At 50.9% G+C, this 21,662-nt stretch overlaps 1 protein-coding gene across 2 annotated transcripts; it reads left to right on the forward strand.

Moving 5' to 3' along the window:
- The first annotated feature begins 6,698 nt into the window (after positions 1–6,698).
- On the forward strand, positions 6,699–21,662 carry dcp1b (decapping mRNA 1B). Of its 2 annotated transcripts, none has more exons than XM_083697778.1 (9): positions 6,699–7,093; positions 8,173–8,213; positions 9,221–9,348; positions 15,340–15,406; positions 16,968–17,124; positions 17,663–17,791; positions 18,158–19,072; positions 20,624–20,791; positions 20,903–21,662. In XM_083697778.1, the coding sequence occupies exons 1-9, from the start codon at positions 6,938–6,940 to the stop codon at positions 20,981–20,983; spliced, it is 1,842 nt and encodes a 613-aa protein (XP_083553904.1). In that variant the 5' UTR covers positions 6,699–6,937; the 3' UTR covers positions 20,984–21,662. The 2 variants fall into 2 exon arrangements, with proteins under 2 accessions (XP_083553904.1, XP_083553905.1); XM_083697779.1 differs by having other exon boundaries at positions 9,221–9,264.

Genomic DNA, 21,662 nt, shown 5'->3' on the forward strand with positions numbered 1-21,662 from the left:
CAGCCCAGTCCAGTACAGCACAGCCCAGTACAGCCTAGTCCAGCCCAGAACAGCCTAGTCCAGCCCAGTACAGCCCAGAACAGGCCAGCCGTGTAGTGTGAACCAGGGTAGTGTGTGTTTGGAGCGCTGCCAGTCACTTGGGATCCATTTGGACACAGATTAAATAGATTAATCGGCCTAACGAGTTAACAGGCCTCACGAGCAGCCATGCATACAATATGAGGCTGGCTGGACGCCCGGCGGGAAATCACCCTCCTCTGATCACACCAACCAATACTCAACCAGAACCACAGCTCTCACTTCTGATAGGTCCCCACCATCCAGAGCTGCTTCAGACACAGTCCTGATTGGTCAGTACAGGAGAGGACAGGACAGGAAAAGAGAAGAGAGGAGAGGAGAGGAGAGGAGAGGAGAGGAGAGGAGAGGGCAGGAGAGGAGAGGAGAGGAGAGGAGAGGGCAGGAAAAGAGAAGAGAGGAGAGGAGAGGAGAGGAGAGGGCAGGAGAGAGCAGGGCAGACCGAGCTAAGCTGCAGCTAAAACCTAGCCTGCTTCAGACAGACAGCTACACTCCTAATTCATCAGGAGAGACAGACAGCTACACTCCTAATTCATCAGGAGAGACAGACAGCTACACTCCTAATTCATCAGGAGAGACAGACAGCTACACTCCTAATTCATCAGGAGAGACAGACAGCTACACTCCTAATTCATCAGGAGAGACAGACAGCTATACTCCTAATTCATTCGGCCTAAAGGTAAGCCTTACACCTGGCATGTCCACACACACACTGGACAGCTCCTCCAACACACCTGGCAGAAACCCTCACATCCAGTCTTCAGTTATATACAGTCTGTGTGGATTGATGTAGGTGGGTATTCAATTGAGCTGTAGACAAATTACACATAGTATATATAATATATATATATATATATATAATACCACAGACCACCCTATAGACTACAGTATAGACCACCCTATAGACTACAGCATAGACCATCCTGTAGACTATAGTATAGACCACCCTATAGACTACAGTATAGACCACCCTATAGACTACAGCATAGACCACCCTATAGACTACAGCATAGACCACCCTGTAGACTATGGCATAGACCACCCTGTAGACTACAGTATAGACCACCCTATAGACTACAGTATAGACCACCATGTAGACTATAGCATAGACCACCGTATAGACCACAGTATAGACCACCCTATAGACTACAGTATAGACCACCCTGTAGACTACAGTATAGACCACCCTGTAGACTACAGTATAGACCACCCTGTAGACTACAGTATAGACCACCCTGTAGACTATAGCATAGACCACCCTGTAGACTATAGCATAGACCACCCTATAGACTATAGTATAGACCACCCTGTAGACTATAGTATAGACCACCCTGTAGACTACAGTATAGACCACCCTATAGACTATAGTATAGACCACCCTATAGACTATAGTATAGACCACCCTGTAGACTACAGTATAGACCACTCTGTAGACTATAGTATAGACCACCCTATAGACTACAGCATAGACCACCCTGTAAACTATAGCATAGACCACCCTGTAGACTATAGCATAAACCACCCTATAGACTACAGTATAGACCACCCTGTAGACTATAGTATAGACCACCCTGTAGACTATAGTATAGACCACCCTGTAGACTACAGTATAGACCACCCTATAGACTATAGTATAGACCACCCTGTAGACTACAGTATAGACCACTCTGTAGACTATAGTATAGACCACCCTATAGACTACAGCATAGACCACCCTGTAAACTATAGCATAGACCACCCTGTAGACTATAGCATAAACCACCCTATAGACTACAGTATAGACCACCCTGTAGACTATAGTATAGACCACCCTGTAGACTATAGTATAGACCACCCTATAGACTACAGTATAGACCACCCTGTAGACTATAGTATAGACCACCAACAGATTATTATGAAGGGGCTGATATCAGGTTAAGCAGGAGATGATTATGGACAATATCACAGACACGCTTGTTATGCTGTGGCCAAACACATGAAATCAGCCTAAAGGACGTGAAAACTGTCTCTCTCTCATCTCCAGGAAGTTAGCCAGTAAGCCAGGTCCGCCGCAGAGAGACAGGCAGGCAGACAGACAGCCGACAGACAGACAGACAGACAGGCAGGCAAACAGGCAGGCAGACAGACAGGCAGGCAGGCAGACAGACAGACAGACAGACAGGCCTCTCTAAAGGCCTACAGAGGGTTCTTTATAGGACCTAATTGAACACCGGAAGTGTCGACAGCGTCCTTGGAGCAGTGACAGGACTGTGAGGCAGCCGCTCCGGAGGTCCGCGAGGCCCGTGGTTTACCGGGGGACAGAGGTGCTGTCAGGTGTCTGACGTGAGTCCGTGAGGCCCGTGGTTTACCGGGGCCGTGTTTAGGGGTGAGACTGGTGACACGGTAGATGATATTTATATCAGAGTTCTGATGCCAAACCAATCAGGAGCTGCGCCACAGACACAGAGTCTCAGCAGAATCTCCAGCGACCACCGTCTGTGTGTGTGTGTGTGTGTGTGTCCCTCCTCCCCTCTCTCTCTCTCTGCGGCTCTCTGTTGCTATGGGTCCCGGTATCCGTTACCACAGTGAGGCAGAGGGTCGGACATCATCACAACTTAACACGATGATCCACCGGCAAACTACCGGTGCTCTCCGGTCGGTAGTGCTGCTGTAATGGACGCTGTTGTGATTCAGTGTCTCGGTCGACGTGGGAGGAGGCAGATACTGCGCCATGCAGAGGCTTCACCGGCCGTACAAGACCGGTTCTGTGTGGGCCCGCTGGTTCTGGCATGTACCGGGTCGTAGACGGACGTTAAAAGTCCGTTTTGAACTTCAATGGTGTCACGTCACTCAGACGCTTAAATCCGCCGAAATAATCGAATTTACAGTGATCACACCGAGGAGGCCCCTCAGGCGGCCTGTTCACGTGCCCCCCTCTCCTCCGGTAACGGTGGGTGACGTGTGGCCTATTTTACGTGACACGAGCGAGTTGGCCGTATCGATCATAGATAAGGGATCGATAGTGATTGAGATGCGCGTCGTTGCGTGGATTTCCGCGTGTTTCATTCGGAGAGAAAACGGACCACGTTACTGTCGAAGCCCGAAAACGGACAATTTTACAACTTTGCAAACGAAATAAGATTGCAGTCAGCAATATGACATATGTGCCGCTGCCTGATGACAAGAGAACAACCGTCAGGCCGCTGGTCACCTGTGGGACGATCACCTGACTCACACTCACACACACACACAGGCAGGATGGGACCAGAGGCGCCGTAGGACACTTGCATAACATCTGATAGTTGTGATGAGGTTGTTATATGTCCATCTGTTGAGATGACACGGTGACACCCCCCCGTCCTCCCAGCCCCCCCCAGCCCCCCCCGTATCCAACCATCATCTGGCTCTATCCTACTCATCTTCCTTCCCTGTGAAACCTCCAATGACACACACACACACACACACACACACACACACACACAGTTTGAAGACAGATTAATTGTAAACATAGGTACATTACCTTGATGGTTGTCAAGGGTTTCCTCCGGTAGGTACATGTTTTTGCTTTCATTGACCATAAATGTGGTCCAGCTTTATCCGCAGGTGAAAGGAGAAGAGGAGGAACGTAAGGAAGGGGAGGAGGAGGAGGAGAAGAACCCAAGAAGGAAAATAAAGCAAAGAAAAAAAAATGGAAAACGGACTTTCGATATTCCTTTTTCTGCGTTTCAGTAAATATTACCTCATCCCCACGACCGAGGCGCACGGAAACAGACACTGGTTAGAACCGAACCACGGCATCCTCCGAACATCCGGGCCCTACCGAACAAACATCATACCAGCGACACTTGCTGCTAATAACCAGCACAATTACATAAATCTCCCCCGAAAATGTTTTAAACAGGGTAGAAAACAAAAAAGCCGGAGTAGAAAAAAGACAGAAAAAACCCCCACGGGCGCTGCCACAGCCGTACAAGGAAAAGAAGGAGAGATGCAAGCTTCTCTCAGCGCAACAACATGAAATGTAATCCAGATCAGACCTCAGGGGGTTCAATCTTCCGATAGAATCGATTCCGGCGACGCGGTCCAAAACACGGGCGAAAAACACGTCGCCTCACTTAGGAGGTATTTCTGTCACTTCCAGCCCATAATAATCACACGACACGGACTTCTCTCTAGCCCTGCGGAGAGCGGCCGCCTATCTCTCTGCAGTGATACTGGTCTGGTGAGAGGACGAGAGAGAGAGAGAGAGAGAGAGGGAGGAGAGAGAGAGACAGGAGGGAGGAGGGAGGAGGGAGAGAGAGAGGGAAGGAGAGGAGGGAGCGCGCACGAGAGAGGGTGACGACCAGCCCCCCCCCCCCCCCCCCCCCCTCCCCGGTAGACGTACTGACTGGTTCCAGATGTGACGCTGAACCAGAGGAACGCGTCCAGGCTTTTCCAGACATGCTATCTCTGGAGAGGGAAGTGGAACAGGCTCGGTTCTGGAAGACGGAGGGAGGGAGATGGCAGCGTTTCACCTGCTCCTCCGGACCACATCTGGACTCATTCAGAACCGTCACATCTGTGATTGGACTATAAATCCGCTTTGGAAAAAGTTTTAAAACGGTTTTGAAACGGACGCAGTTTGAACACATGGAGAAGAGGTTTACAGTGACACAGTACAAAGACTACAGTAGTACAAGACCCTCACCAAGACAGCAACAATGAAATTAAATTAAATAGGATATTGCCACAATTTGGTCAAAATATGCCCTACTGCGTATGCGCGTCATCTGTCCCAGCGCCCAGCCGATACTGGCTGCTTGTCCCGAGTCCATTTCTGACTGCTGGTCACCTGGTCACTCCTACAGCTGACCAATGACAGTGCAAAAGTGCAATCATCATTTCTTTGAGTGGTCAGAAGGTTGTTACCAACCACGTGCTGTTCTGGTCCAGATTTAGTTTGTTCTGCCCAAGCCAGAGTCAGGGTTAGACCAGGCTTAGGGGTAGGGGTAGGGGTAGGCCGGGCCGGCCAGGGTCAGGGTTCAGGCTGGGCCAGCTGTGGGAGTGGTTGGGATTAGACTGGTCCGTAGGAGGGGTTAGGGTTAGGCCGGGTTAGGCCGGCCGTAGGAGGGGTTAGAGTTAGGCCGGCCGTAGGAGGGGTTAGAGTTAGGCCAGGTTAGGCCGGCCGTAGGAGGGGTTAGAGTTAGGCCAGGTTAGGCCGGCCTTAGGAGGGGTTAGAGTTAGGCCGGCCGTAGGAGGGGTTGGGGTCGTGGGAATTGCAGCAGGCCCGGGGGGGCCGAGGAGGACTGCTGCTATTTAAACCTCCCCTGTATTTGTAGTAATTGTCCCCTTAGCAACACACTGCCCCCCCTCCTCTCCCCCGCAACACACTGGCCCTGATGGGCCTGAGAACTACTCCCCCTCTCACCCCCCCCACCAGCCACAGACAATGGCCATGTCCCACTGTGGCTTCCTAAAACAACATTTTCTGAGACTGGTTTTGCTTCAGGAGCTTATTTGGGGTGACTGTTGTAGATGGATTACTCTAAGGTTGAGCATCACCCTTAACAAACAGCTTCATCTAATCTAATCAACTCCATGGCTTTTGCATAGACTTTGGAATATTTCGGTATTTTTTTCCTTTGTTGAAACATTTTCTAATTTGAACATATTCACCATCGTTCTTATTTGACATTGACTTCTGGACCTGCCCTGAAAAACCCCTAGAAACTGCAAACGGACAGCTTACCCAATTTAAAACAATATCATACAAACAAATAACAAACAAATAATTACTATTAATGCCAAATAATGTTCCTATCAGAGAGGAAAGCGGAGCCGACCGTTGCTGGCCTGAGTACATCACCAATGTACGGCTGATGACGCCTAGAACCGGCCTGCTTGATTACACACACCTTCACCTACTGTGTGTCTCATCACCTTATCAACCTGGGAATTTGATACATAGTTTGTCATTTAGCCTTTAAGAGCACTTCAAACAGCCTGGAGCTCATTGCCACAACACTGCCAACATCAAACTTAATAAATAAGCAAACAGACGACAACCTATTCTTCAATGGCGGTGCTGCCCCCTGGCGGCCGCCCTGCTATGCGGCAAACCACGGACTATCAATCTAGTGCAGGTGTGAATTTAACTTTGAGTTAAAGCTAGGCCCAATTAATTAATCTAATAATGCCCGCTGTATGGAAGATACACTCACATGTTTAAAGGTTCCCGTACGTCCTTCCTTGGTCGTCCAGCCATGTCGCTTATCCATCTTTACCCAAGTATTGTCAGGTTTTAATCAGAAGGGCTTTGTTGCCAACAGGCTGACCGACCTGTCTCTCCCCCGTTCTAGAAGCTGGAATGTGATTGGTTGAACACTCTTTGTAATCAATCTTGATTATTAACATTGTTTAACGATTACTCTCTATTGAACAAACAATGAAACACATTTTGTGAATTTTAGCATTTTGGAATGACGTTCCTCCTGTCGAAGAGGGTTTTCTGATGAGAGTTGGGAGGTCGGTGGTTGTTACCTGGTCGCGGTCCTCTCACCACCTGTTGACTCGGACATCGATTTTTCGACGTCGGGTTTGTTGTCCTGAACTCCCCGAACACGCTCGACTAGTGATGCCTGATTGTTTACCGTCGGTCCGACGGAACAGGGCTGTCAGAGGGAACCAGTCTACCCGACACTTAAACGAGCCCAACATGTCCGGATGACTCGCCTGTTTTCATTTTTAGTATTGATAAGAGATTTCGGTGCTCAGTGGTCGTTTCGGTTGGCGGTTATTTCCGTATTGTGTGACTTGCGACAGTGAGTCGGTTAGCTAGGCTGCTAGGCTGCTAGGCTGCGAGGCTGCGAGGCTGCGAGGCTGCTGCTCCCGGCGCCCAGGGACGATGACGGGGACGGGGACCGGGACCACCTGCCTCCCCGCTAAAGGGCTGGACATCAGCCTGGCCGCCCTGCAGAGACAGGACCCCTACATCAACAAGATCGTGGACGTGGCGAGCCAAGTGGCGCTGTACACCTTCAACAACAGAGCCAATGAATGGGTAGGTTGGACAGCGCACAGCTAGCCAGCTAGCCTAGAGCTAACAGTACACACCCGGCAGGTAGGAGCCAGCTAGCCTAGAGCTAACAGTACACACCCGGCAGGTAGGAACCAGCTAGCCTAGAGCTAACAGTACACACCCGGCAGGTAGGAACCAGCTAGCCTAGAGCTAACAGTACACACCCGGCAGGTAGGAACCAGGTAGCCTAGAGCTAACAGTACACACCCGGCAGGTAGGAACCAGCTAGCCGAGAGCTAACAGTACACACCCGGCAGGTAGGAACCAGGTAGATGGTTTATCATTAACTATCAGACATTGTCATTGTGACATGTCATTACACTGTGTGTGTGTGTGTGTGTGTGTGTGTGTGTGTGTGTGTGTGTGTGTGTGTGTGTGTAGCTAGCGACCTCATTCTGAAAAGTTATGGGCAGTTTGTTTGTACCAGCTTTATTTGAGTTCTTCCCTTCCGACTGATGTTCGTAGCGGTCCGGTCCAGAAGCCACCGCTGAATGTGTTCAACAGGTGTTGTTATTCAGTGTTATTCCAGCTTCTTACGTCTGTCAGCTAACGGTCTGTCCATCAGTAACCATAGCAGCCAGCTAACGGTCTGTCCATCAGTAACCATAGCAGCCAGCTAACGGTCTGTCCATCAGTAACCATAGCAGCCAGCTAACGGTCTGTCCATCAGTAACCATAGCAGCTAGCTAACGGTCTGTCCATCAGTAACCATAGCAGCCAGCTAACGGTCTGTCCATCAGTAACCATAGCAGCCAGCTAACGGTCTGTCCATCAGTAACCATAGCAGCCAGCTAACGGTCTGTCCATCAGTAACCATAGCAGCCAGCTAACGGTCTGTCCATCAGTAACCATAGCAGCCAGCTAACGGTCTGTCCATCAGTAACCATAGCAGCCAGCTAACGGTCTGTCCATCAGTAACCATAGCAGCCAGCTAACGGTCTGTCCATCAGTAACCATAGCAGCTAGCTAACGGTCTGTCCATCAGTAACCTGTCCTGTCATTAACTAACTAACAGTTTGTCCATCAGTAACCTGTCCTGCTGTGTTGTGTTTGTTCTGCAGGAGAAGACTGACGTGGAGGGAACCCTGTTCCTGTACACCAGGTACTGCTGAGGGGGGTTGGCATGGTAACACTACAGCCCTGTCCTGCTGAGGGGGGTTGGCATGGTAACACTACAGCCCTGTCTTCACAGGGTTCCAACTCAGACCGGGACAAGTCTGGATTGACATCTGTATTTCTTGAATTATATGTTATGTATTCGTACCAGAGTTCCAAGTTGTATAACCTACTGTGTGTTAGACAGAGCGAGGGCTTAAACCAGATGAGGCTGCAGACACAAAACCCAACACAAGCAGCACCAATGTCTGAACATCAAGGTTTGGAAAAGTCTGGACCTTTGAAATGGAGAATGTGTAGAACCCTGTCTTCATCACCTGTCTGCCCCAGGGCTGGAGGGAGAATGTAGAACCCTGTCTGCCCCAGGGCTGGAGGGAGAATGTAGAACCCTGTCTGCCCCAGGGCTGGAGGGAGAATGTAGAACCCTGTCTGCCCCAGGGCTGGAGGGAGAATGTAGAACCCTGTCTGCCCCAGGGCTGGAGGGAGAATGTAGAACCCTGTCTGCCCCAGGGCTGGAGGGAGAATGTAGAACCCTGTCTGCCCCAGGGCTGGAGGGAGAATGTAGAACCCTGTCTGCCCCAGGGCTGGAGGGAGAATGTAGAACCCTGTCTGCCCCAGGGCTGGAGGGAGAATGTAGAACCCTGTCTGCCCCAGGGCAGGAGGGAGAATGTAGAACCCTGTCTGCCCCAGGGCTGGAGGGAAGCCTGCAGGATGTTGAAGCTAGGCCTAATGAGCTTAGCGTGCTAAGTCACTCAGTCCACCGTCCACAGCAGCTTGATTATCCATAGACAACGCAGCCTTATAGCCTGCTAGCTAACAGTAGCTACTACAGTGTATGGCCTAATCGTGTGTGTGTGTGTGTGTGTGTGTGTGTGTGTGTGTGTGTGTGTGTGTGTGTGTGTGTGTGTGTGTGTGTGTGTGTGTGTGTGTGTGTGTGTGTGTGTGTGTGTGTGTGTGTGTGTGTGTGTGTGTGTGTGTGTGTGTGTGTGTCAGGCTGGCCTCCCCCAGACATGGCTTCACCATCATGAACAGGCTGAGTATGGAGAACCTGACGGAGCCAATCACTAAAGACCTGGACTTCCAGCTGCAAGACCCCTTCCTGCTCTACAGGAACGCCCGCTGTAGGACCAACACTACCCACCATGAACTACACTACCCACCAAGCACTGCACTACCTACCTAGAACTACACTACACACCATGCACTACCTACCTAGAACTACACTACCCATCATGCACTGCACTACCCACCACGAACTACACTACCCACCATGCACTGCACTACCTACCTAGGACTACACTACACACCATGCACTGCACTATCCACCATGAACTACACTACCCACCATGCACTACACTGCCCACATAGGACTACACTACCCACATAGGACTACACTACCCACATAGGAATGACTATTGTCAGTGTCCTGGAACAACCTTGTATCACAATGTATTCAGTTTTTGATGTTTTTCACTTTAATTCAGAGCTGCTGAGTATGTTTCATAGCTGTAGGACAACACAAATTAATCCCAATCGCCTCGTGAAATCTCAACAGAACATGTTGATGAATCGTAGGCCAAATCCGCTTTCTTTCCTTAATTCCTTAAGTTGCCTCTAAGTGTTTTCCCGGGACAGTTGGCCTATGAAAACACTTAGAGGCAACTTAAGGAATTAAGGAAAGAAAGCGGATTTGGCCTACGATTCATCAACATGTTCTGTTGAGATTTCACGAGGCAACTAATGTTAACTAACTAACTAACTAACTAACTAACTACTGCTCTCTAAGTGTTTTCATAGGCCAACTGTCATAATACAACTAGGCCTCTTCTCACCTACTGCATGTAAACATGTACGTTGGTGTTTGGTTTGTGAGAGAGAGAGAGAGAGAGAGAGAGAGGGAGAGGGAGAGGGAGAGGGAGAGGGAGGGAGTGTGTGTGTGTGTGTGTGTGTGTGTGTGTGTGAGCGAGCGAGCGAGCAGCCTGCTGTAGTGGTCATGGCCCTCAGGTCCATATAAGGTCCAGAGGTATTCTGGTGGCTGTCGGCCCGGGTTGGAGTGTCCTCTGCCGGCCCTGCCAACACCAGGGACCCAGCCAGACCCAGTCTAGATTAGATAAACCTTGCACTCACACACACACATATTTATCACACGTGCACACCATCACATACATACATACACACACACACACACACACACACACACACACACACAGATGTACAAAATCATGCCCAGTGCCAGGCAGGTGGAATACTGCTGGTCTGCTGGAGCCCGTGTTCTATTGTGGTTGTGATTGTATTGTGGTTCTGTTGTGGTTGTATTATATTGTGATTGTGGTTATGGTTGTGTTGTGGTTGCGTTGCTGTGGTGTTTCTGGACGTTCACACAGCAGCAGAACCGCTGGGGAGGAGGTCAGAGGTCAGAGGTACGCACACAGGAAGTTAGAAATGCCACACGTCTCTCATCGCTGTGACCTTTCACCAGAGGTCATGGAATCTAATCACTAAACAAATATTTGGGCAGTTGGGTCACCGGGGGAAGTGCCCAGAACACTCTCTGACATATGGGTCACCCTGAAGGAAGAACAGAGGTCCAGATACCCCTGGACTTGGCTGGCAGTGTTCAGCTCTACTGGGCTGTTTGGAATGGCTTGCAGCGCTCAGAGTTCACCAAAACAAACCATATGCAGATGTAACAGAGGTGGTTAGGAGACACGCTGTCCTCAGTGACCCTGCCTGAGACCTGAAGACGTTAGCTCACAGAGCTAAAGCCTAGGCTTTGGCTTAGTGGGTTTGTGCATGTTTTCCATGCGGGAGACACAAGCCTTTTCTCAGCTGTTCAACACGAGGAGGAGATGGAGGTTCCTTCCCTTCGATATTCTCCTCCAAAGCCTTTTGAGGACAAAGCAGGTGGAGGACAGAGGAGGTGGAGGACAGAGGAGGGAGGAGGGAGGTGGAGGACAGAGGAGGGAGGACAGAGGAGGGAGGACAGAGGAGGAGGTGAAGGAGGTGGAGGTGGATGACAGAGGAGGTGGAGGACAGAGGAGGTGAAGGAGGTGGAGGACAGAGGAGGTGGAGGTGGAGGACAGAGGAGGTGAAGGAGGTGGAGGACAGAGGAGGTGGAGGACAGAGGAGGGAGGGTGGAGGAGAAGGAGGGAGGTGGAGGACAGAGGAGGGAGGACAGAGGAGGAGGTGAAGGAGGTGGAGGTGGATGACAGAGGAGGTGAAGGACAGAGGAGGTGGAGGACAGAGGAGGTGGAGGACAGAGGAGGTGAAGGAGGTGGAGGACAGAGGAGGTGGAGGACAGAGGAGGTGAAGGAGGTGGAGGACAGAGGAGGTGAAGGACAGAGGAGGTGGAGGACAGGAGGTGAAGGAGGTGGAGGACAGAGAAGGAGGTGAAGGACAGAGGAGGAGGAGGACAGAGGAGGTGAAGGACAGAGGAGGAGGTGGAGGACAGAGGAGGAGGAGGACAGAGGAGGGAACACAGCCAGTCTGGTTCCTAGCAATTGAGGAAAGGCTAAAGTGCTAGCAGGGTGACACAGAGAGACTTAGTGCTAATGACAGAGCTAATGCTAGCAGGGTGGCAGAGCTAATGCTAGCAGGGTGGCAGAGCTAATGCTAGCAGGGTGGCAGAGCTAATGCTAGCAGGGTGGCAGAGCTAATGCTAGCAGGGTGGCAGAGCTAATGCTAGCAGGGTGGCAGTGCTAATGCTAGCGGGGTGACATGGGTAGCGTAGCCGTCCTTACCTCCTGGTCGTACGTAGGTGTACCCAAGCTCCGTCTCCGAGATGAGATGGCCCTTGAAGCGCACTTCAGGCTCCTCCTCCAGACGCTCATGTTGGGGTCTGCCGCGCTGGAAGAGCCTCCGGAACATGATGTAGTAGTAGCAGTCTAGTAGTAGTAGCTGTAGTCTAGGAGGAGTAGTAGGAGTAGTAGTCTAGTAGTAGTAGTAGTAGTCTAGTAGTAGTAGTAGTAGTCTAGTAGTAGTAGTAGTAGTCTAGTAGTAGTAGTAGTAGTCTAGTAGTAGTAGTAGTAGTAGTAGTAGTCTAGGAGTAGTAGGAGTAGGAGTAGGAGTAGTAGTAGTAGTAGTAGTAGTAGTAGTAGTAGTAGTAGTCTAGGAGTAGTAGGAGTAGGAGTAGGAGTAGTAGTAGTAGTAGTAGTAGTCTAGGAGTAGTAGTAGGAGTAGTAGTCTAGTAGTAGTAGTAGCAGTAGTAGTAGCAGTCTAGTAGGGTGGTGGTGGTGGTGATGGTAGAAGTGTAGTAGTCCTTAAATGCGTAGGTAGATGTTCCTCAGAGAGAGAGAGAGAAGGACCTGGTAGATGTTCCTCAGAGAGAGTAGGACCTGGTAGTTTCTCCTCCCAGTAAGAGTAGTGTTTCTCCCAGTAAGACCAGTAGTTGTGGCCTTTGGTAGCTAACTGCTACACCATGTGCTCATTCCTCCTCCTCTTCTCCTCTCCAAGGGATATGAGTGTTTCTCTCGGTGGTTCCCAGGCTTGTGTGTGTGTGTGTGTGTGTGTGTGTGTGTGTGTGTGGGGGTCTGGTCCCTTTCCCAGACAGCCCGGCAGCTCGGGGGGGCAGGCAGTGTGGCAGCAGCAGTTCCAGAGAACTCCCTGTTCACGCACTCTCCTCTCCCTCTGTCTCTCTCTCTGTCTCACTCTCTGTCTCTGTCTCACTCTCTCTGTCTCTCTCTCACTCTCTGTCTCACTCTCTCTGTCTCTGTCTCACTCTCTCTGTCTCACTCTCTCTGTCTCTGTCTCACTCTCTGTCTCTCTCTCTCTCACTCTCTGTCTCACTCTCTCTGTCTCTCTCTCTCTTCTCTCTTCTCTCTCAGTGGGCTCTCAGCCTGACCCTCTGTCCTCCTCAGTTTCCACCCTACTCACTTCTCCCTCCTTCTCCTTCCCTCTCTTTCTTATCTTCCCCTCTCTCCTGTCTTTTTTGGGCTGGTGTTATCTGGGGTGGAGGTGTTCCTCGTCGGCCTGTCAACACTGCTGTTCTCGCATTCGTCCTGCCAGGGTGGAGGCTGCTAACCCTGACCCCTGACCCCTCTAACCCTGACCCCTCTAACCTTGACCCCCCTAACCCTGACCCCTCTAACACTGACCCCTGACCCCCCTAACACTGACCCTTCTAACCCTGACCCCCCCCTAACACTGGCCCCTGACCCCTCTAACACTGACCCCCCCCCCCTAACCCTGACCCCTAAGAGTGAGTGTTTACTGGTATTGAGAAGTGTGTGTGTGTTTACCGGCATAGGGACGTGTGTGTGTATGTGTGTGTGTGTGTTAACGGTAACAGGCTGTTGAGGAATGTCCTCCCGACCACAGGAATGAGCGGGTCTTGGCTGCAGTGCAGCATGTTGAACATTACATAACATATTCATCATGATTACAGGCTGGTGGAGAGATTGCCTCCTGAATGTCCAGAAGGTGTGTGTGTGTGTGTGTGTGTGTGTGTGTGTGTGTGTGTGTGTACACTCACTAAACATTTTATTAGGAACACTACTGGGTAGGGCCTCCCTTTATTAGGAAAACTATACTAATACTGGGTAGGGCCTCCCTTTGCTCTCAAAACAGCCTCAATTTGTCATGGCATTGATTCCACAAGATGTTAGAAACATTCCTTTGAGATTCTGGTTCATGATGACATGATTGCATCACGCAATTCCTGCAGATTTTTCAGGTGCACTTTCAAGCTGTGAATCTCCCGTTCTGCCACATCCCAAAGGTTCTATTGGATTCAGATCCAGTGACTGGGAAGGCCACTGAAGAACACTGAACTCATTGTCATGTTCATGAAACCAGTTTGACTTTAGCTTTGTGACATGGTGCATTATCATGCTGGAAGTAGCCATTAGAAGATGGGTCAATTGTGGCCATGAAGGGATGCACATGGTCAGCAACAATACTCAAATAGCCTGTGGCATTCAAGCGATGATTATTTGGTATTAACATGGTGGTATTAATGGTGGTATTATCCACCATGAGAAGGTGTCCAGGTGTTCCTTCACCATGAGAAGGTGTACAGGTGTTCCTTCACCATGAGAAGGTGTCCAGGTGTTCCTTCACCATGAGAAGGTGTACAGGTGTTCCTTCACCATGAGAAGGTGTCCAGGTGTTCCTTCACCATGAGAAGGTGTCCAGGTGTTCCTTCACCATGAGAAGGTGTCCAGGTGTTCCTCCACCATGAGAAGGTGTCCAGGTGTTCCTAATAAAGTGTTATATGAGTGTATGGAAGGAGACCCAGAGCTGTGTGTGTGTGTGTGTGTGTGTGTGTGTGTGTGTGTGTGTGTGTGTGTGTGTGTGTGTGTGTGTGTGTGTGTTATTGCACCTTCTCCCCAGGCCAGGCAGGAATGCAGCGTCTGGCTGGCCAACATCAGTCAGTTTATTTTAGAACCGTTCCCATTTTAGTTCTTATTCATCCCACTGTTTAGTTTATCCCCCCTGGCCTGTGTGACTGCTCTCCATTTGGTGTGTGTGTGTGTGTGTGTGTGTGTGTGTGTGTGTGTGTGTGTGTGTGTGTGTGTGTGTGTTTCCCCCTGTCTCCACAGGGTGTCACTCTAGTGCAGGTTGTGGAGGATATTTCCTTGTTCAACCTCTGGATGATTGACATGAGACTAACACCTGACTGAGACTGAGACTAACACCTGACTGAGACTGAGACTAACACCTGACTGAGACTGAGACTAACACCTGACTGAGACTAACACCTGACTGAGACTAACACCTGACTGAGACTGAGACTAACACCTGACTGAGACTGAGACTAACACCTGACTGAGACTAACACCTGACTGAGACTAACACCTGACTGAGACTGAGACTAACACCTGACTGAGACTGAGACTAACACCTGACTGAGACTAACACCTGACTGAGACTGAGACTAACACCTGACTGAGACTGAGACTAACACCTGACTGAGACTAACACCTGACTGAGACTAACACCTGACTGAGACTAACACCTGACTGAGACTGAGACTAACACCTGACTGAGACTGAGACTAACACCACTGCACTGTGACCTCTGACCTAATGACACTGTCTGTCTGTATGTTTAAGTTTATAGAGTTTAAAGTGTATGTTGCTCATATTAACTCTGTCTCTCTCTCTCTTTCCCAGTGTCCATCTACGGGATCTGGTTCTACGACAAGCAGGATTGCCAGCGCATCGCCCAGCTCATGAAGAAGTGAGTGAGACAGACAGACAGACAGATCCGTGTAGAGAACGTTAGTTAATGGGGTTGGAGTTCCTCTTCGCAGACGTTGTCATGTTGATGCAACAGCAGCGCTCTTATTACTCTGACCCTAACTCTGACCCTAACTCTGACCCTAACCCTAACTCTGACCCTAACTCTGACCCTGACCCTAACTCTGACCCTAACTCTGACACTCTGACCCTAACTCTGACCCTAACCCTAACTCTGACCCTGACTCTAACCCTGACCCTAACTCTGACCCTGACCCTAACTCTGACCCTAACCCTAACTCTGACCCTAACCCTAACTCTGACCCTAACTCTGACCCTGACTCTAACTCTGACCCTAACTCTAACTCTAACCCTGACTCTAACTCTGACCCTGACCCTGACCCTAACTCTGACCCTAACTCTAACTCTGACCCTAACTCTGACCCTAACTGTAACCCTAACTCTGACCCTAACCCTGACCCTGACTCTAACCCTGACCCTAACTCTGACCCTGACCCTAACTCTAACTCTGACCCTGACTCTAACTCTGACCCTGACCCTGACCCTAACTCTGACCCTAACTCTAACTCTGACCCTAACTCTGACCCTAACTGTAACCCTAACTCTGACCCTAACCCTGACCCTGACTCTAACCCTGACCCTAACTCTGACCCTGACCCTAACTCTAACTCTGACCCTGACTCTAACTCTGACCCTAACTCTAACTCTAACCCTGACTCTAACTCTAACTCTGACCCTGACCCTGACCCTGACCCTGACCCTAACTCTGACCCTAACTCTGACCCTAACTCTAACTCTGACCCTAACTCTGACCCTAACTGTAACCCTAACTCTGACCCTAACCCTGACCCTAACTCTAACCCTGACCCTCACCCTCACCCTGACCCTGACCCTGACCCTGACCCTAACTGATGTTTACATCTTTTTGATACTAGAAAACCGTCTGCGCTTGATTGAAGTGGGCCCACTGTCGCACTTACCCCCACCCCCCCCAAGACGCAGCCAAACACTCTCTACCCCGCATAGATTAATAATGGAAACGCAGGCTAATGTATTATTAAGAGCTAGCGGCCTCAGCCATGCCTCTGGGAGCCAAAGCACTCAGAGCTCAGATCTGACTGATACCCTTTTAAAACCGCCTTGCTCAGGGGGCCCCCCTTTTAAAACCGCCTCGCTCAGGGGGCCCCCCTTTTTAAAACTGCCTCGCTCAGGGGGCCTCCCTTTTAATACCGCCTCGCTCAGGGGGCCTCGCTCAGGGGGCCTCGCTCAGGGGGCTCACTGCCAACTCACCACCCACTAATTGATTTGTTTCCCCAGTTGATTTATGTAACAATTGGTATGTGTTCTCTACTTAAGTGTGTGTGTGTGTGTGTCTGTGTGCGCGCGCGTGCATGTCTGTATGTGTGTGTCTGTCTGTCTGTCTGTCTGTCTGTCACACACACACACACACACACACACACACACACACACACACACACACACACACACACACACACACACACAGGAATGTGTGTGTGTAACCTGTGGTGTCCTGTGCCCAGTCTGACCCAGCAGGAGCTGCATCGGTCCCAGCAGGGCGGGGGTCCGGGGGGGGGTCCGGGCTGGGGGTCGCCCCGGGGGCAGGAGACATCGGGGGACAGCAGTAAGGGGGTGGACATCCTCCAGATGCTGACCAAGGCCCGCAACGAGTATGACAAGGTAGGGCTCCCTGCCGACTGGACCTGTGGCTGCTCCCTGCCACCACTAGGGGGCGGTGGTAGATAAAGACTGGACCTGTGGCTGCTCCCTGCCACCACTAGGGGGCGGTGGTGGATAAAGACTGGACCTGTGGCTGCTCCCTGCCACCACTAGGGGGCGGTGGTAGATAAAGACTGGACCTGTGGCTGCTCCCTGCCACCACTAGGGGGCGGTGGTGGATAAAGACTGGACCTGTGGCTGCTCCCTGCCACCACTAGGGGGCGGTGGTGGAGAAAGACTGGACCTGTGGCTGCTCCCTGCCACCACTAGGGGGCGCTGGTGGAGAAAGACTGTGGAGTCTGAGTGTGGTGGAGATGAATCATAAATGAACAGGAAAGGCTATAATATCTAGAATAGTCTAGATTATCTGGAACTGTTTATAGTATCTATAGTATCTAATAGTCTCTCAGGTGTTCTGCCGTGTCTGTTTGGGTCTAATAACCATTCAACTGACCCCCACCTCCCTCCCTCCCTCCCTCCCTCTCTCGTTCCTCCCCAGGGAGGGAAGCCCTGTTCGGAGCCTAAGGAGATCGGGGGCAGCAGTGTTCTCCATGACAACCCCCACCTCATCAAGCCCATCGCTGTCAAACCCACAGATAGACAGACAGGTCTGCTGGAGAGGTCTGGGGTGAGTCCACACACACACACACGCCTGCTGGAGAGGTCTGTGTGTTCCACAGCCCGACCCAGAATGGATGTTCGGGTCCGGTGCATTATCTGAGGAATACATATATATTTATGTATATATATATATGCCATTTATATCTGCCATTTAGCTGACGCTTTTATCCAAAGCAACTTACATTGCAGTGAGTTCATACGCTTCAGTATAGATGGTCCCAGCGGGAATCAAACCCACAACCTTAGCGTTGTTAGCACCATGCTCTACCAACTGAGCCACAGAGGACCACAACCACACAATATGTGCTCCCGTACATCTGTCAGGCTCTGGTGTGTTCATCATGTGCCCCCTCCCCTCCCCTCCCCTCCCCAGGACAGTGAGGGGGAGTCCAGGCATCTGTCTCTGGCCACCCTATTCGGGGCCCAGCCCCGGCATGAGCCTGCCTCCCCCAGGGCTCCAGGAACAGCAGGACCCAGTAAGGCTGGAGGGGGGCGCCCGGCCGTAATTCGCTCCCTGTCCTACGAGGCCCCTGCCCTGGCTCCGGCTCAACTCCAGCCCCAGGCTAAGCCTCAGGCCCTGGCTCAACTCCAGCCCCAGGCTCATCCTCAGCCTCAGGCCCCGGCTCAACTCCAGGCCCCAGCTCAACTCCAGGCCCAGACGGAGCAGCACTGCCCGGGCTTCCAGAAGCTGATGGCGTCCCAGCGAGGCGTCCCCGCTGACCTGCTGCAGCCCGTCACTGAGTCCCCCGAGACCCGGCTGTCTGAGAACGGAGCCCCCCCAGCCCCCCCCCTCCGGCCCCCCCAGGCCCGGCCAGACCCCCTCCAGAGACTGTTCCAGAGCCAGCCCCCCCCCTCCTCCACCACCTCCGGCCCCCCCTGCTGCCCCCACCCCCCTCCCCCTCTCCTCCCAGGCCTGCAGGCAGCACAGCCCCCCCTGGTGGAGCCCCTGGCCTTCCCTGGCCCCCACCACCACCCCCACCCCCACCCCCAGGCCCAGCACCTGTTCTTCAGCCCCTCCAAGCCGCTCCATGTCCCTCCTTTTCAGGCCCCGCCCCTGCAGGTGTCAGGTGTGGTGGGCGTGGTCTCTCCTCATGAGCTGCTGCAGAGGCTCCAGTTGGTGCAGCAGGAGCAGGGGGGCGTGGCCCCCCCGGAGCCCCCCCGCCCCGCCCTGGCCCCCCGCTTCCACCATGACCCCCCCCATCACCCCGCCCCCAGGCCTCTGGACAGCTGGCCGGACAAGACCTCCTCCTCTTCCTCCTCTGCTCAGAAGAACAGCCTTCATCTCCAGGTAGAGATGATGCAGCTTGTTTTAACTCTGTACTCCAACAGTTTGGATTTGAAACAATTACCAAGCGGTTAAAGTAGAGATTCTCAGCTGTAATTGATTGGTTCACCATTTAAAAAGTACAACAGTTTTTAAACTTACTCCGCCTATTTCAGGGCTCCAAAAGTATTGGAAAAAAATTATATAATGTGTAAATAAAGTACTCATGTTTAGTATTTGGTTGACAATCCTTTGCATGTAATAACTGCCTGAAGTCTGCGACCCATTGACCCCACCAGACACTGGGGGTCTTCTCTGGGGGTCTTCTCTGGTGATGCTCTGCCAGGCCTGGACTGCAGCCATCTTCAGCTGCTTTTTGCCTAAAATCTTGTCCAGTCAAGAACTTTCTGCCTTTTTAGCCCTGAAAACTCCCTGGTTGCTATGACAGTGTGTTTGTGGTTGTTGTCTTACTGTACGATGAAGCACCGTCCAATCTGGAGGCATTTGCTTGAACTTCAGCAGACAAGATGTTTCTGTACCCTTCAGAATACGTTCTGCTGCTGTCAGCAGTTACACCGTCCATTAAGACAGGTTAGCCAGTTGTAGTGGCAGCCATACATGCCCAAACCATAACACCCCCTCCACCATCTTTCACAGATCACTCAGTATGCTGTAAATCTTGGGCAGATCCTTTTGTCTTCAAACTTAAGTCTGGCAATCACTCTGGTACATGATCATATTTATCGTATCTGTCCACAAGGCTGTTTTCCAGACCTCTGCAGGCTTTCTAGGTACTTTTTAACAAACTGTAACCTGACCACGCTGTTTGAGGATAACTGGTGGTTTCCAGCTTGCAGTGAAGCGTCTGTAGTTCTGCTGGTGATGTGTTCTTGGATGGTCGTCTCTGACACGTTGACGTCACTTCCTGGTAGTGGTCATCTACTGTAGGAGTCTTCCTGGTAGTGGTCATCTACTGTAGGAGTCTTCCTGGTAGTGGTCATCTACTGTAGGAGTCTTCCTGGTAGTGGTCATCTACTGTAGGAGTCTTCGTCGGCTGACCGGGATGGCTGAGCTCACCACTGCTTTCTTTCTTTTTTAATAATGTTCCAAACTGTTGATTTTGGATGGATAAGGTTTTGGCTATTTCTGATGATAGATTTTTCTGATATAATGGCTTCTTTGACGTCTCTTTGGTCCTCATCTTGACAGACTTCAAAGGCAAACGCAAAGCCTAGAATCAATAATAATAATAGTAGACATTGACAGCTCTCTTATACCTGCACAAATTATGTGAGGGAACACACCTGACTAACCAGAAACACCTGTCAAGCCAACTGTCCAACACCAAAACTAGACTTTTTTGTCCAGAATCTCTACTGCAACCTCAGTCATCCAGAATCTCTACTGCAACCTCAGTCATCCAGAATCTCTACTGCAACCTCAGTCATCGTTTGATTTAAAATCCAAACTGTTGAAGTGTAGACCTGAAAGAAGACTTCTTTCACTCACGTGTTCTTTTAGCTCTGTGTGTGTGTGTGTGTGTCTCTATCTCTAACCCCCCCTCTCCCCCCCCAGGTGATCTCCCCCCAGCGGATCCCGGCCACCATAGCCCCCACCATGCTGCTCTCCCCCAGTGTGTTCTCTCAGACCAGGCCTTCGGACGGCTGCCCCCCCCCCTCAGCCCCCGCCCGGCCCCCCCTCTCCAAGAGCCAGCTCCAGGCCACCCTGCTGCACCTCATCCAGGTCAGACACACACACACACCACGCCACACCACACCACACCACACCACACACACACACACACACACACACACACTCTTGACACCCTCCTAATGTTTCATCTCTGTCTTTCAGAGCGACGCCAACTTCCTGGACACCATATACGAGGCGTATGTCTGCCGATTGGCCAAGGACACGACAGGAAACAAGTTCTGATTGGCCAAGTTCAAACCCCGCCCCCACTTAGACACACAATCATTTTATAATCCAAGCCTCGCCATTGGCTGAGCTTCCTGCTGTGGGCACGGACCAGGAAGTGACATTTGGAACTGGACGTCTTTTAAAGAAGTTTAGTTTTTATCACAGAAGTGAATACGTTTTAAAGAGATTTTAAGAATTGAATCTTTAATTTTCAGACGTTTGCCATTCAGATGATCTCACATTAGAAGTTGTTTGGGTTTGATCGAACGCTTTTATCTTGGAAATATTGTAAAATAAAATGGAAATTATTTTACTTTTGAATGCTGAAGCCATCTCAGAATGACGTTAGCCTCGCCATTCACTGATTGGCTGACGTCTTCTCTAAAGAAGTGTAGACTACCGCTCATTGGACAATGTGTTTAGCTTATTTTGATTTGAAGAAACTCAAATGTTCAACCAAACTAACTTCCAGAACCTCCTCTCTGCGGCTCAGGACTGGAGGGTGTAAATGTCTCAAAGGCTCAGAAACTATTTTATGTTACAAGAGAGATAACGATAGAATATTTTTTCTATTTTTCTACGGTGCCACTAAGCGGTTTCCACCCCGGTCAGCGTTGTCCAGTAAAACCCTGGAAGCTGCTGTCCACTCTGGTCAGAATGACTTCTCCTCTGTGGGATCTGGAGGGTCAGGGTT

The sequence above is a fragment of the Argentina silus genome (genome assembly GCF_951799395.1).
Source record: "Argentina silus genome assembly, contig: scaffold_204, whole genome shotgun sequence".
NCBI classification, from domain to species: Eukaryota; Metazoa; Chordata; class Actinopteri; order Argentiniformes; family Argentinidae; genus Argentina; species Argentina silus.

Coding starts and splice junctions, on each gene's coding strand:
- dcp1b (XM_083697778.1), top strand. CDS start 6,938: ATGACGGGGACGGGGACCGGGACCACCTGCCTCCCCGCTAAAGGGCTG. Junction 9,349..15,339: donor GCTCTACAGGAACGCCCGCT/GTAGGACCAACA, acceptor TCTCTTTCCCAG/TGTCCATCTACGGGATCTGG. Junction 15,407..16,967: donor ATCGCCCAGCTCATGAAGAA/GTGAGTGAGACA, acceptor TCCTGTGCCCAG/TCTGACCCAGCAGGAGCTGC.